The 16601-nt window shown below is 32.2% G+C and overlaps 1 protein-coding gene across 4 annotated transcripts in view; it reads left to right on the plus strand.

Annotated features, from left to right (window-relative positions):
- LOC149796716 (uncharacterized) overlaps positions 1-16601 on the plus strand; it is an 81934-nt gene that overhangs the window by 56046 nt on the left and 9287 nt on the right. For all 4 annotated transcript variants that reach the window (XM_089961353.1, XM_089961354.1, XM_089961355.1 and 1 more), the window contains 8 exons: positions 2405-2545; positions 3059-3182; positions 8738-8862; positions 9375-9499; positions 11101-11182; positions 13684-13775; positions 14495-14531; positions 15235-15332. In XM_089961353.1, the coding sequence (XP_089817479.1) occupies positions 2405-2545; positions 3059-3182; positions 8738-8862; positions 9375-9499; positions 11101-11182; positions 13684-13775; positions 14495-14531; positions 15235-15332 (824 nt within the window). The remainder of the gene's footprint in view (positions 1-2404; positions 2546-3058; positions 3183-8737; positions 8863-9374; positions 9500-11100; positions 11183-13683; positions 13776-14494; positions 14532-15234; positions 15333-16601) is intronic.

Below are 16601 nucleotides of genomic sequence, written 5' to 3' on the forward strand. Positions count from 1 at the left end.
GAATATATGTGATTAAAGACGATAGCAACAGTGTGAGCTCTCTTTTTTGTAAGTGTTCTAAATATTTAGCCGACAATATAAAGTATTTTGCATGTGCCGTGCTAGTTTGCTTTCCCGTGATAAAGTTAAGGGATCGAAGAGCCCTTACAAGATATAAAGCAATACAACAGTGTGTATCAGATCGTTGCAAGGGACTGTGCTCCATCAGTTATACCCTCAGATCTTATGAACAAAATGCCTCTATAGGTAATGCAGTTAAATATTTTGAATATTCATGAAGTAAATAACGTCAGATATATTTATTGAAATCGAACATATCAGAGTGTGGTTCATGGCAATATCATTTTGGAAAGAACTAGAGGAAATATCAATGTGACTATAGGATCATCCTATTATTTACGAACCATATTTATTTCTTGTGAAACAAAATTGGATATACTTACTCTCTGATGTTAACATATTCGGGTATTACACATTTAATATAGGATTTGATGCCATACTAAAAATCCATGAAAGGTATATTATCAGGTAATATATTAAAAAGAAAACATAAGACGAGATTCGCTTCATAATGCTTTCTTGCTGTTCATTTTCGAAGTGTTATTTATATTTAATTTACATTTTTTGTTAGTATTTGTATTTTGTTTTCATTATGTGCTATGCATAATTGTATTTTGGACTTAACCATGTCTAAAATCAGGTTTCTTTTCGACCTGACCTGACTCATTGATTTTGGTTTTGTAGTTGTTTCGTACCTACGGTCACAAATTAAGTAACAGAGAAGAAAACAACCCAACAACGTTTGTATAAGTTAAAAAATAATTTATTTTTCAAAGATATAAATACAAATGCGCGAGGAACTTACAGTATTATGAGGTGCCTCGAAACAAATCATTATAAAGGTCTATAAAATTCGTAAATGAATGAACAGTTCCTTATAAATCTCAAAACCGGAAATGTTCTGGTCATCCATCATCTCTGACGTTGTCAATATGGCGTTGTCCAGATTTTCTTCGAATGATGTATAACAGTTCTGGAATAATATTATAGTGCAACAAATGAGCACTTTCTATATCCACTGAAAAGTGCAAAAAAATCGTTTTACCTCTTATCTACGTACGGCATAAACACGTCTGCATACATTACAAAAGGAACACAAGAAATGTGAATGACTTCATAATCGGAATGAATCTTATTAGTCAGTTCTCTCTTTATATACACCATATATTGCAAGTGTATTTCCCAATAGACCTCGTGTGATAGGCAATGCCACTCGTTTTGCATCGATTTTGCATATTCACATGACCTAGCCCAACCAATAGGAAGTTACAGAATTATTCTAGAAACGTCGAAACCTCATCTGCCACTGAGAGCCATATGCGCCACCAAGTGTTATTATTAAGATTATCATTAATAAGCGTCAGGACATAAATAGGCATTTTTTTATAGATCCTATGAAACTACTACACTCATAAGATCATATCATGTATGCAGAATTTAACTAAATATATTACGTGCGGTTTATAGCCATGAATAAATTATGGTTAAAATTTAATAAAATCTTGTAGCAGGAGTTACAAAAAATATAGATATACATAACATAGTAAACATGTTTATCTCAATCTTAGTCGAGAACGTTTGAAATTCCCCATGAATGCTGGTTCTACCTTTTGTTTACTACATTTTATATTATAATTTTAGAAGTAGAATTCTAATTATAACTAAGATTTCATCTTGTAACATTTGGAACATTTCAGAAGGAAACTTTGCGTCAGGAAATATGAAAAAGGCAAATTGTAACCTGTGGTCAAGAAGAGAACTATATAATGTTGTTTTTCTAGAAATTAATTATTCTTGCTGTATGAGCTTAGTAGAATCGGTACTGTTATACCCAGTGATGCATTTGGGGTGGAATTTCTTTAATATAAATTATTTAATTCAAGTTATTGGTCTCTGGAAATAAAAAGTGCCTAACAGTAGTATTCCTGGCAAAAGAAACTGGACCTTATAGGAAATTTCAAATAAGGATATATTCTTAGATTGTATTGTTGTGATACAAGATAATCTGTTGGCACGTCAACACTACGTGGGCCACAATATGCACAGCAAAAGTTCCACCGTTGGATTTATTTTGGATTTCCACTAAAGAACATTCATAATTAGGACTTGTATTTGTAATTCTAAGATTCTTTTGGATTTAATTCGCGATACCGTAAGATTCTTTTTTTACATTTTCACTTTGTATTCTAAGGAAATTAATTATTTGTTGAAGATAACAAAGATTGTTTCTTCTCGCTTTTTCTATTACTTGTATGAAGATCACAGAGTCATAATAGTAAAATGAAAAAAGAAACCCAAAAAATGCGATAGATTTTATAATGCTATTTGCTGATCATTTTCTTAGAATGCGAGAAAGGGACATATGGCTATGGATGCAATGAAATCTGTGGTAAGTGTATGCACGGCACTGACAGTTGTTCAACCATAAATGGAACGTGCATACATGGCTGTCAAGATGGATGGAAAGATGAGAAGTGTACACTAGGTATGCCATGTCACATTGAAACTGATTTTAACACTTTCCATTCACTGACACAACGTTAACAATTATGTAATATGTAATTCGTCTCAAATCATCAGAGACACTTCCCATGAGGATTACTAATACTGGAGCGTGTTTCGTAGGTCTGATATATGTCATAGCGATGTAATACATATGTTGAACAATATATATATATATATATATATATATATATATATATATATATATATATATATATATATATATATATATATCAAGGCGATGAAGATTATGTGTCATAGCAATCTAGGTCCTATATATCTTGACACCGATGGTTACATTTTCAGTGGCGATGTAGGTGATATATGTTACGTTAATTCCGCAGGGTATTATTGGAGTGGTTATACAAAACAGTGTTCAGTTTTCTCAGAAAACAATATATATAATATATTTATCTCAGAAAAAGATTTTCTTGAAGTTTGTTATATGCTGACGCAAATGTTAATTGCTTTATTCTCAAATATTCATTTTATTCAGAAATAAGTATGCCACCCCTTCCGTCAGACAGTGGTATCATAATCGGTGTTGTTGTTCCTGTTGTCATCGGGATCATAGTTTTAATCATCGTCCTTGTCGTTTTGAGAGTGAGGAGAAATCGAAGGTAATAATTTAAGTAATGTGTCAGTATGAAACAAATACATCTTGCATACGTGTTACGACTCTATGTTCTTAACTGAGCAACAGAAAAATACATTTTAGTAATATTTTAAAGATAATTTTATTCTCTAAGTTATAATTTGATATGTTAATCGGAGCTACAGTATTTTGAATTAAATCTCAAACAATCAATATAGTTCTATGATGCATCCAAAAGAATAGAGTGTTCCGAATGCAATCCCGTGCTTACGTATATCAATATAAATTTTAAATGATTGGTTGCAGTTTTGTTCTGAATGAACTGGTGCACTCGTATTTATGACCTTTAATTTAACAAACTCCTCTAGTTATTTGTCAGACCAATGAAACTTACTTAATAAAGTCAGCAATAAAGGAAATATATATGTAACTTATCCGATAATATTGAGACATACATAAAAAACGCACTAGATGCCTTTTTGCTAAAGGGCACAAGGAATTCAGAGACAGCATTAAAATTAACTTTAACAGGTTTAATTTCACCGTGTCTTATTATATGGTCTAAATGTAACACAAGCATATGAAAACTGAATTTCGTTTGAGATAAGTGTCAAATTTGCATTTAAATCGATCAAAGAAATTCCGAATGGTTTCACAGTGATCTGTCCGGGTTTTGTTCTAGATGATGGCGTCATTGATGTACATATCACAATGATATGGACCAGATGCTATCATGTTCATCATAGGCTGGAATGTTGACTAAGACCTTTTGTATCATACGTCATCACTTTATATTTTTAAGTCCATATGGATTTTGACTCTTTCCCCTGAGTGGAGCTTTTCAAAAATCTTTTGAAAAGGTCAAGCTTGTGACATATTTTGCATTTGTCAGTGCAGTCCCTGATTCTAAGTATTGGAAATACATCCGTTTCGGTGACACTGTTCACTTTGAAAGTGAGTATACATACAGGAAATATCTGGATTCGGCACAAGAATACAGGGTAAACTTCAGTTACTTTCGTTTGTTTAATGCAATCATTCTCCAGCAAATACTGAATTTCTTTTTTCCAAATATTTCTAATTGAAAGGTAGAGTGAATATTACTTCATGCTACTTCACAGATGTTTGAAAACTTGTATCTGATATCAAAGACAGTAAAACAAAATCTAAATCGTCGAGTAAACTAAGTTTCTTCTAACAACTTCAATGGTCCACGCACATTATATCCAAAAACTAGTTCAAAAGGAATAAAACGTAAACATTCTTGAAATGATTTCGAAACAGCTAAGAACAGCAAATGAACACCTTCATCGCAATCGTTTCATGTATCAAAGGAATATGCCCGAATCATATTCATCAAAGTTTTGATGAAATTGTTATAAAGTCCATTGACTTTTAGGGTGATTAGCAGAATATTTAAGCTGGTGGATGCCTAATTGATGTATTAAATTTAAATTAGACCCATGATCATATCGGATTAATTTTAGATGGTCAAAACGTGTAAAACACTTTATGAAAGTTTTACTACGATTTTAGTTTTAATATTCCTGAAACTATCTGCCTCTGGGATTTAGGAGGTAAGCACACATTATTTTAAACAAGTAATGGTAGACTGACATGGTTTTAGGATAAGGACTGACACAGTATTCCATTGTTCTGCCACATGGTTCGTCAAATGCTAGCATAGGTTACAGATGAGACTTAGGTATCTTCTGATTTGGTTTTGTTACCATTTGACACGTGACAAGGTCTACAACTTTTAGAAGCCTTACTTTTAATATTCTGTCAGTAAAAATGGTTTCTAGGTCTTGTGATAAGTCCTGTTAACTCCTAAATGACCATCAAAGGGCGCTTCATGGGCTAGACTGAGAATTTGGTCTCATTATGAGTTTAGAACAAGAATTTAATATCTCACTCAATACGTGTCACACGCGAGTACCTCTTGCGGTCGCCATTTTCACATTTATTGAAAAACGAATATTTGGTGAGTCAAGGGATATTAGTCAGCTGTTTGATCAGCACTCTTCAAATGTTCTACATTTTGCTCATCAAGGAAGGTTTTTACATAACAAAGGACGCAATGTTTGAAGTATTCAACTAATGTAAGCTTCCTGAGGCTATCGTAATCTTGCCCAACCTTCTTGGCAGAACATCATCTGTGACATAATTGTTCTGTTTTCCTTCAAAATCCGATATAGCTTTGTCCAATTTTCCTTCTACAATTCATAAACCTCTGTCAATATGCCTTAAGTACTAACTCATATCCCTTCATATACCATTATCAACATTTTGTTGTGCCAACAATGACGTGTAGGTTTACTAGCTGTGCCAGTAAATACTGCTAAAGTATTATATATCATCTTTTGAATTCATAATATAATTTTTCTTTTAGTATTTTGAGGCTGAGAATTCTGTTTTAAATCCTTTAATTTAATGGTTAATATTATAGTTATAGTACACGTATACGTTTTAACAAGAATCTCATTGTTAACAAGATCGTTCGCTAAGGTGAAATGAACAATTAAGCATGTCAGGAATGGTGCGAGCATGATTGGGATCACGTAAAACAAAGAGTGTGATTCAAAGTGCACGTACAATATGGAGAACACACGCATGCTGACGAAAGGGAAACGAAATAATACGATTCAAATTATTCTTTGAATTATTGTGAATCAGAGATTGTTTATTTGAGACGTAAATGGACACTTGTTGCGAGACAATGCTTTTAAAATAAGTAACAGAAAAAGGTGAAAAGCAACAAGCTTCGTAACATCTAGCAAATAATTTATTTTGCTAGAATACGAATTGAAAATGAAACAAGTACTTACGTTACTGCAAATTAAATTACAAAATAATCATATAATTACAGACACAAGTTGTTTACAGAATATAAACCTCAATAACTAAGGTCAAGTAGAAAATATTATTTTTGGACAAGGTTAAGTCCACCATAAAATGTTGCATTACAATATCTTATAATGAAATAAAAAATATAACAAACAACGCAAATTTAATATACATAACGCACTATGTAATGACCATACGCCCTGTTTGCTTTATTCTTGTGCAGTTATCCTTGTTTTCATAAGACTCATTGAGAACAAGATAGTGATTGACAGTTATATGTTAATTGGATATAGTGGAGAAGATAATCATTAATTTTAACATTTAATACCTTGGGATTATGTGATTATATTCAAGGGCTTCAGTGATATTCGTCGTTCACGTGATAAAATTGAAATGGAAAACATTTGAGTTAATAATTCTGTTAAATTTAGTGGCGTTATCATTGTAGCATATAAACTCTCTAGGAGCTTTGTTTTGAATACCTTGGAACAGTTTTTCAGATTAGCGAGAAATTGATAGCACAATTAAGACCATTTAGGATTACATACAAGGAATTCATACACTTAAGTCATTGTTTGATTTTATATTTTATTTAGATAAATTTATATTTTGGAAAACCTTGACTGATTGTTTGGATTTTACCTAATCGTATTATTATTATTATTAAGTTGAAACCCCTAGACGTAACAGTACACTTCGTAAATAATAAAGTTCATTGCTGTCTTGGCCATTGCAGATGTTCAGGAATTGTCTCAAAATGATAAAATATTGATCTACATCTTTTACCCAAAAAGTTTGTACTAACCTAATATGTATGGTAATATCAAAACTGAAATTGTGTATAAAGGGGGGGTGGGGAAGGAGTGTTTTCCGCTGCCAGTTATAACTCTTATGATCTAAATTGCATTTCTCTTTCTTCTGTTTCTCATTCTCTCTGCATCTATATTTGTCTATCTTCTATCCTCCTGTCTTTTTCCCCTCTCTGAATTATTTGTTCTGTCCTTGTTTTCTTTGCATTTGTCTTTTTTCTCTTTCTTCATTATGTGTTTTCATTTGCATTTGCATCTCTGGTCTTTATCTTTCTGTTTTCTTTATTTCATTTCTCTTTCTTCTTTCTCCTTTTGAATTTGCATTTGCCTCTCTTCATTTTGATCATTTCTTCCTGAACCTTTCATGACTTGAGCTCCGTCTGATTTCTTAACTGCATTCTTTTAGTTTCTCGTCAGAGCCAGGTAGAGACTCACTAATCAAATCCAAAACAATTTTATATATCAAATTATTTTCAACGAAGTAGTGCGCCAAAACATTTTGTATTTTCTACTGAAGATGTTTTTACTTCCGAAATATAACACATGTTTGGCAATCTGAATCAATTCGTTCTTTGTCGAAGGTTCAACTCATTGCTAGATCGGATTTGAAACAAAATTCACTTCATTTGTTGACATTGTGAATGTCTGTTAATTTCACTAAAGTGTTCATAAACGTATACAATTAAATTGTTACCAGAGACAATAAAACTCCGAAACAAAGTAAATTTACATTTAACAAAGAATTTGGATTCTTCTGAAATCTTTTAAAGATATTTATATCGCTAATGGTCCCCCAAATGTTTTGTTACTACCCTACGACTTTAAGCTAAGTAAAAGAGAAAGTAAAACTTATAAGTTTAGTAAAATTAAATAAATTCAATTCTCTAAATTATAACATGACAATTTAAGTGGAACTTAAGCGTTGTGAATGAAATCCCAAATTATCCTAAAACTGTTATCACAAGTTTAAAATAAGGGTGTTTTGAATGAGTTCCAGGTCTTTAATGTGTTGATTATCAATAACCGTGAATGTCCCGTAGTGCCAACAGTCTTGCTGTATCAAAGCGATATAATCCAAAAATGTCTTACAATAATCCCGAAATGTGTTTTGTCCCAACAATCACTTTCACACTTTGTAATTCCAATAAATAATTTAAACAAACGATTCCTCTCATCTAAACACAACATTATATACGTATGGAAAGTGAAAATAAAATAGGAATATAAACAGCAATAGGAATGAATAGTTGTTCACTTTCACTTCTTATATACATCCCACGTCTCTGTATCGCAATACATCTCTACCCGATATATGTGGCAATACATACCCGCGTTGCATGTCGCAATAAATCCCCACATGACCTGCGTCATTAACGCATGATCTTAATAGAAAATTAGCATAAACTGTAAACAGTTTCATTCTCAAGACCCTTTCAAGTTTATAATCACAACATATCTAGAACTCAAATCTAATTAAACAACCTATTTATAGCCTACACATGATATTAAATATATCGTACAATTATGGACAAAAAATAACTATGCAATATGTTGTTTATAAATGGTTGTAAAAATTTACAAATGTGGTTAAATTAAACACACAATATAGATATTCATAACATACTGGAGTAGATATTTCTCGCTCATCTGCATAAGAATTGTTTGGGTTTTTAAAAAAATGATATACCTATATTTATTTTAATGTGGCTAAAAGATAAACACGCAAACCATCTATTCATAACATAGTGGAGTAGATATTTCATAAGAATTGTCTGGGTTTTTTAAATATGATATACCTCTATTCATTTGATTTGTAAGCGTCATATCTTTGGAAACGTTAGAATAAACTGAAACATATTATCGATAAATCTACAGAGATTGTCAAATATTTACATAAAACTCTGAGTTTGGTTGACTCTTATAGTAACCTTACCAAAGAAGTTCCCTCTATGCCGAATCGGGAGCGAAAAGTGTTCCAGCAAGTGATTCAGGAAGGAGAAAGCGGTGATCGAAAACCACGAGAGATCGAAGATACGTCTCTTCCTACAGGTAAATTTCTAATCGGTGGTTCTATAAATATTGTTAGCAAGTAGTGTGTTCTATATTACTTTCCCTAAATCGTTTCCATGTTGATTTTTTAGGATGCTACACAAAATGGATTCTGTGAAATCATTTATTTTAGTAGGTATGGATTTTCATGTTTTTGGAACAATTCGTATTTTTCGGTGGATAAATTCGTAGAGGTCTGAACGAGTCCTATCGTTTTCAGAGAAAGATTATTGGTTGCGAGATCGTTAATTTTTGTCTTATTCAAAAGCGAAATTTGCTAACATTGTTTACTCATACAGTCACATAATTAAAACGTACAGAAAGATACAATCTGAAAGTCCACATTCATGAAAACTTTAAGGAACAAATAATAAGAACATTTCGATAGGATAAGCTTCATTACCAAGAGAAATTCTTTCGTCATAATTTTAACTCAACCTTCTGTCTCGTTTTGTGTCAAAAAAAGCGTCTCAAGGTAAGCTGCTGGAAACAAAACAATGTTCGATTTTCAGATGGTGTATACCAAAATACAGAGAAAAAGACACAGCCGATAGCTCAGAGTATACCGGTTTTCTCCTTTTGGGGTAACGTTATGAAGAAGAAAGCAAACAAAAAAGAATTTGAGTCGGAGTTCCAAGTAAGTAAGACGTTTTAAATGAATACAAAGAAAGCCTTACTGCCTTACGTCATTGACGAAATTTGTTTTCTTAAGCTCATTTGATTTTTTTCTTTTGTATTTGACTAACTGAAATTAGGACATAAGCATTACGTCACAGATGCACTCGAATGTACCTCAAAGTCATCGCACGTCACGAATTCGCTTTCTCGTAATAAGTGAGTTGTACTCGATACAAAATGTCAGGGCCAGCATGTCGAGGCCACAATCCAAGCATTGAAATAAAAACGTCAAACAATGAACTAACACTTGCTTGTAAGAATTGCTTTAGTTTCATATCTATTGATCGTAAAGGTTGAGCAAAGTCCAATAAAGGGATTAAAAATAAAGGCAAATAAAAAGGAATGTAAACAAAACTTAAACGCACATTTTCTATGCTTGTGACCTTGACCTCAGTATAAAAGGCAAAGTAACATGTGTAACACAATGAATTGGCTTAAATTGATCATGAGTCATGGCAAATATGATTAAAAGTCAGTCAAATGAAACATTTTATTAAAGTAATAAGCAATGGCTTTGCCTGTACTCCTACAAACATGGGCTAACCAATAGTCGCTCGTGTAATATCTTCCACATATTGAATACAAATAACACGGGCTTGATAATGGTCGCTCGTGCCATATCCTCCATTAACTGAATACAAATAACATGTGTACTTGTCTACGTTTCGGCGAGAAACACAGATTGACTTACATCTTCACAGAATTATCGACAACGTAATTCGTTACAATCTGATAGCATGAATAATACCATTAACATGCAGAAAGGGACATACTTAAAACTTTGTCAAACAACCGTGTAATGCAAAAGGAAAGAAAATATTCATTTGGAAAATATATTTGATTGATCCTAATTTGGAAAGTTGTTTTCTTTCCTAGGAATAAAATATAACATAGCAAATACAGCGTCTATTTCTCAAAGGGTACATGCCAGAAGTCCGTTTAATACTAGCATATGCAGTGTGATAAATATAGCGTCAATTTCTCAAAGGGTACATACCGACTGTCCATTTAATACTAGCATATGCAATTGGATGATTATAGTATTCTTCCGCTACATTAGTACATGTCATATTACTGTTGTATCATAGCTCTGTGCAAATCCATGGTTTTCCCATAGATTTGTAAGACAAATCACTACATAAAATCAATACCATTTGTGGTTTACCTTCAGAAGACTAAACGACTTTGATAAATTGTAAAACATGTTTGATCACGTGAAAGATACGTATTTCAATTCCATAGTTCTTTGCCACTAATTGAACAAAATATTACACATATTAAACTTCATTTTGGAAACTTTCGAAATCTTTTTTCCAGAACTTAAATGGCAAAGCCTATCACACATGCGTACGGCATTAAAACGCACACACTGAATACTAAACAAGAATTGTTTTTCCATTACATACAGTAATTGATAAACGCCCCAGAGCATTTACCTAAATTTAATCCCATGAAAATTCATTGTAGCTATGTCCTGACTATGCAAATGATACATTGTCCATATGCGATATGTAAATAAGCAATTGAGGTTAATATGTTAACAATATGTATTTATGACAGGAATTCAGTCAAGGGTTGACCAAGACGCACGATGCAGCCCTGGCAAATCCTTCAAAGAACCGATACAAATCAATGTATCCATGTAAGAAAGATTATTTGCAGTAGTCAGGTTCTTCTGTTAACTTTCTGTCATTAGTGTCTCACATGTGTCTTTCGTTTAGGAAAGCATTTGACATTCTTACGTAATTGCTTCAGATGCTAATACGTTACCTTATATATATATATATATATATATATATATATATATATATATATATATATATATATATATATATATATATATGTGTGTGTGTGTGTGTGTGTGTGTGTGTGTGTGTGTGTGTGTGTGTGTACTGTTCTTTAAATTAAGTAACAGAACAGAGCGAAGAACAACAAGTTTGTAAAATTCAACAAATAAGGCATTGCCCTAGCATACAAGGGGAAAATTTCAATATTATCAATTAAATCCGAAATTGTCTTAAACCTTATATCACAAGTCCAACTTATGAAGTTCCAGTTAAAATATGATGGCATTCCAAATAACCTGCAATACTGAATGTTTTAGTGGGTCTATAGTATGGAGTTTGATGATCTGCTATGGTTTTTGATGTGTCATAATAATGTTATAGAAAACGTTCTTATCTGAATTCACTTTCATTCAAAATGAATGCTACAATCCAAGAATGTTATTGTGTACTTTGTTATTCCAGTGAATAATAATTTGAATAAGTCAAAATAAAATAATCGAAATCAAATCTGAACACAATAACAAGTGTGATTCTGCTTCAGATATTAAGGCATGATTGAGTCATGTGTTAGGTAGACAAGATTGTGTACCCTTTTAGGACATAGGTTGCAATTTCCATTTTCAGAAAATACTATTAATTAATGAAGTTTTCCAGTCTAGAAATGTATGAGGTCAGAATGAAGACTATAAAAATGCTTACCATTAAAAACGATCTGAATATTTAATTAGGAAAAGCCAGCAAGTAATTCAAATCGAACATATATATATATATATATATATATATATATATATATATATATATATATATATATATATATATATATATCACATACTCGGTATGCTTTGACTATAGTGTGTACAGTTTCATATTGTTGATATTATTCACGTAAACATATCACATACCACTTTATATGATTCTTATTCGTCCAAATAAACCCACGAAATCAGTGTGCAGTATTCTCTTTATTGACTGGCTGCGATCGTGAGAAATCGTTTTTAACCCAGCCATATGGAAGGTTTCGTTTTCATTGAACATTTTTAGCCGCCATCTTTTGATTCGAATCGTAAAAGGGAATTGGGGGAAAATGGTTTCGTCTGTTTCAATATTCCCAATTTACCATCACAACGGTTTTTTATGTCATGTATAGCATATCACAGCATGAACAATTGCAAAAGAACCAAAGACAAGAAGAATAACAACTCAGTTGATAACAAGGATGGGTTTGTGGCTGGAGGGTGTTATATCTGTAGCATGGAATCCACTCTATGTAAAAGCTTGGTTTAACTGTACACTTCCTGCAGTAAATAAAGATTCCTTTGTTCACAGAAAAATGTAGACATAAACCGGTCTCCCCAACTGACAGAACTTCATCCAACCACAGCATATTTACGCGGTAACTATCTGATGCAAGTCTGACTCAAACAGAGATTTGTTAAAGTCTTCTGTAGAATCAAATGTTCCAAATCAAATACTGCAAATATCCGGTCACAAATACATAACAGTAAATATGTATATTTCTGCAGCCAGTAATAGTATTTTCACGAAAGTTCGCAACAATGGAATTTTTAGTTGTGATGTGAAATTTCAACGTAAGCACTGGCACTGTGTTGTGTATATAGGCCAACTCAAACCGGTACTGTGCGCCATTAGAAATAATGTAACGTCACACGCATTATTATTTTGTGTTGAAAAATGCTTTGTCGTTTGTAAAATGTTCTGTTTATTTGCATGGACGCTTGTTCTTTGATTTATATCTGACAAAAATGTAATATATACCTTTAATATTTCAACTTTGTTTGGGACTATATTTTACTCACAACAACTGAAATGTACAGCGTCTATCAGAATGAACGAAATTATTATTCTTCTTTTTACCCAAACAATTTCTACTGAAATAAAACTCAGTGATAAAAAGAATATCAAAAGGATAATGATTTTATAATATATTTATGAAACTCGTTAAATAATGTCCAGCTCACAAAAGAAGGACATTACTTAACTCCTTTCAAAAATTCAAAATAAAATCTTTACCCTTTAAGATCCTCTATCTGTATCTATCTAATCTCTCTCTCCCTCTCTCTCTCTCTCCCTATATATATATATATATATATATATATATATATATATATATATATATATATATATATGTATATATACATGTATATATACATACATACATATATATATATATATATATATATATATATATATATATATATATATATATATATATATATATATATATATATATTCTTAATTCCAAAGTACATCTGTCAGTATGTTCTCATTGTTTTCATTTCCTTTGGAGATACTGAGTTTCCTAACTACATCTGACCTCAGAGATATTATGTTCCAGATGACTTTAATAGGGTTGTTCTGAAAAGAGATTCGACACATGACTCAGATTATGAAAACCATTCGGACTATATCAACGCCAGCCATATAAAGGTATATGATATAGATGGAAATAATAATAATAATAATAATAATAATAATAATCAGCACAAGCAGGAACAGTTGAGAATTTAATATTATGATCTTTATCGATGATATCGAAAGTCAGAAGACAATTTGGAACTAAGTGGTCAGTTCACAGATAATGTCTGTTATTTCACTCACTACTTACTAGATACTTGTGTGTTCCATATATCTATCATTATGACCTAATAGTGATGTAATATGCGTGTGTGTATGTGTGTATGTGTGTGATTTGGATTTTTAATGCAGTTTTTAACAAATTTTCAGTCATATCGCTACAATGTCTGCAGTGTGACAGTTTTTAGTGATGTCTAGCACTGGGGCATCATGCCACATACATGTTGCATGATGTCCGTCCAAGTTACATTATCTTGACACCAGGCCTACCAGTCCTAACACTCGTAATGCTGAGAACCTAGGGAGGCAGCTGAGAGTACCATTTTTCCATTAGTCCTTGGTATGACACGGCAGGGTTTCAAGCCGGCATCCTCCCGCATCCGCGGCGGACGCTTGACTCACTAAGCCACCATCTAATTTGCATACACGCAATCGGGAGCACAGGATGATAAGAGAATGACGTTAGGAAAATATAAGGATTTTCTAACGTTAAAAATGCAAATATATTTAATGAAACATTGGAGTCACCGAAAAACCATATACAGTTACTTACGATATTGTTTTTCTCACAGGGGTTTGAAGGCCGCAAGTGCTACATTGCTGCCCAAGGTATGCACACATTCTCGTAAAATAGTTGTTCAATCAATGAAAAATAATGTTCAATATTAGTAATATATCGTAATAGATATCAGGAACTGAAACAAGGATAGTAGTTTGGAATTTGCTTGCACTGTAATGAACACCATTCAGTGTTTTTTTCTTTTATAGGATACGTCATAATAGTACGATTGCAGTGAAATTATTACATGGTTACCGTTATTGTACAAAATGATAAGTCTTCCAAGGTGATAAGGAGATACCATAAGCTTCTAATTTTCGATGGAATAGAGGTAATGATAATATAGCTCGGTCGTTGTGTATTTATTTTCTGCTGTCATTGTATGTTAATCCTTTTTGTATGATTTCTTAAAGGACAAAAAATAATCTCTAGTTTATCATCACTTTGCATTAAATTAAGTAAATGATCACATCCATGTACTTGAAGCTCATATCACCACAATTTTGTGAGGTGTTTTGAATGAAATTTGGAATTAAGTAAGGCGATGGACATGTTTTTACACCTTTTCTTATTTTAAAAGACATTTTTGATTATAAGTTCAATACCATGTGCAATTTTTATAAAGGAAAATACTGATTTATCTACCTAAATATATTTTATATGAACGCTCATGTAGTATCGCCTACACGTATTATGACAGATACAAAATCCACAGATTATGGATGAAATAATCTTAGTTAATTACAATCACAGGTCCTATAAAGAAAACAGTGGACGATTTCTGGTGGATGGTATGGCAAGAACGGACAGAATGCATCGTCATGCTAACAAATCTCAGTGAAATGGGCAAGGTTAGTCTAAATTTTAAATATAAATTTTCACATGTTGCAGGGGTTTGTGTGATTATGAACATTTCAATGGTAGAAAACAGGTTTTGGGACTATTGGTGTGTGTGTGTGTGTGTGTGTGTGTGTGTGTGGTGATGGTTGGTTTTATACGTTATTGCTATTTTAAATAAAGGAATTCTCACGGAGAATAGATGTCTATTGCTGTATTATCCAACATTGGGTTTAAGTGTTCTACTCCTCTGTCACATGGGCTTTTGTGATTAATGCCATGTCAGTGGTAGAAAACCAGTTTTGGGTCTATGTGTGTGTGTGTGTGTGTGTGTGTGTGTGTGTGTGTGTGTGTGTGTGTGTGTTTGTGTGTGTGGTGATTGTTGGGTTTATTCTTTATTGGTATATACATAAGGGAATTCAGGCACAGAATAAATGTCTATCGCTGTATTACCAAAATTGGTTTTAAGTTTTCTCCTCCTCTGGGTTTTGTTCCACATTGGTTCTTTAACTTAGAGGAGAACATAGCACACTCATATCTGCAATTATGTGGACAGATAATGACGACAATGTTTATGATGACAATGTTAGATTGGATCTTTTAGACACAAAATATGGAGATGCTTGCATTGATATTGCGCAATAATAGGCACACATTATTCAACCAGGAAAAATACGCAGTAATACTACTTGTAACAGAATGTCCAGATAAAAGCTAATTGATCTTCCAAATATAGGTTTAGAAAAAGCAATATTTTTCTTCATGTTGATACCTAGAACAATCTATGCTTTTAAATCGGCAAAGGCGCTAAAGTATTTGGACATCTAATGTCATTTGATTCAGGTCAATAATAGCAGAAAACTAGAATACTTGAACATATAAATCGTGAACAGAAATTAGAAGTGCTTAATTCAAACATGGAATATCCGTGTTTTATGTCTTAACTGAATTTTCTAAAACTTTAATTATAACATATGATTTCTTAAGTACCTGGACTTCGAAACAATAAAATCTCACCCTCGCATCATATTTATTTCGTTTTTTAAAATATTCTTTTGAAGGCTATACTCTGTATTATATGATAAATAATTGTATATTTTATCACAATGTATTAACAAACATTAACCAAATTAACAAATATTAACCAAGCTCTAAGTATCGCAAGGTTTTGCATATTGACAAAGTGATCAAAATATGAAATAAGGGTTCCTTTTAATTATGTGTATAATGTCATCCTACATATTAGTTTCATATTTTGCGGACAAATAATGAGTAAAAATCAA

This window comes from Sinohyriopsis cumingii, chromosome 6, assembly GCF_028554795.1.
Source record: "Sinohyriopsis cumingii isolate HCF-2022 chromosome 6, ASM2855479v2, whole genome shotgun sequence".
Classification (NCBI taxonomy): Eukaryota; Metazoa; Mollusca; class Bivalvia; order Unionida; family Unionidae; genus Sinohyriopsis; species Sinohyriopsis cumingii.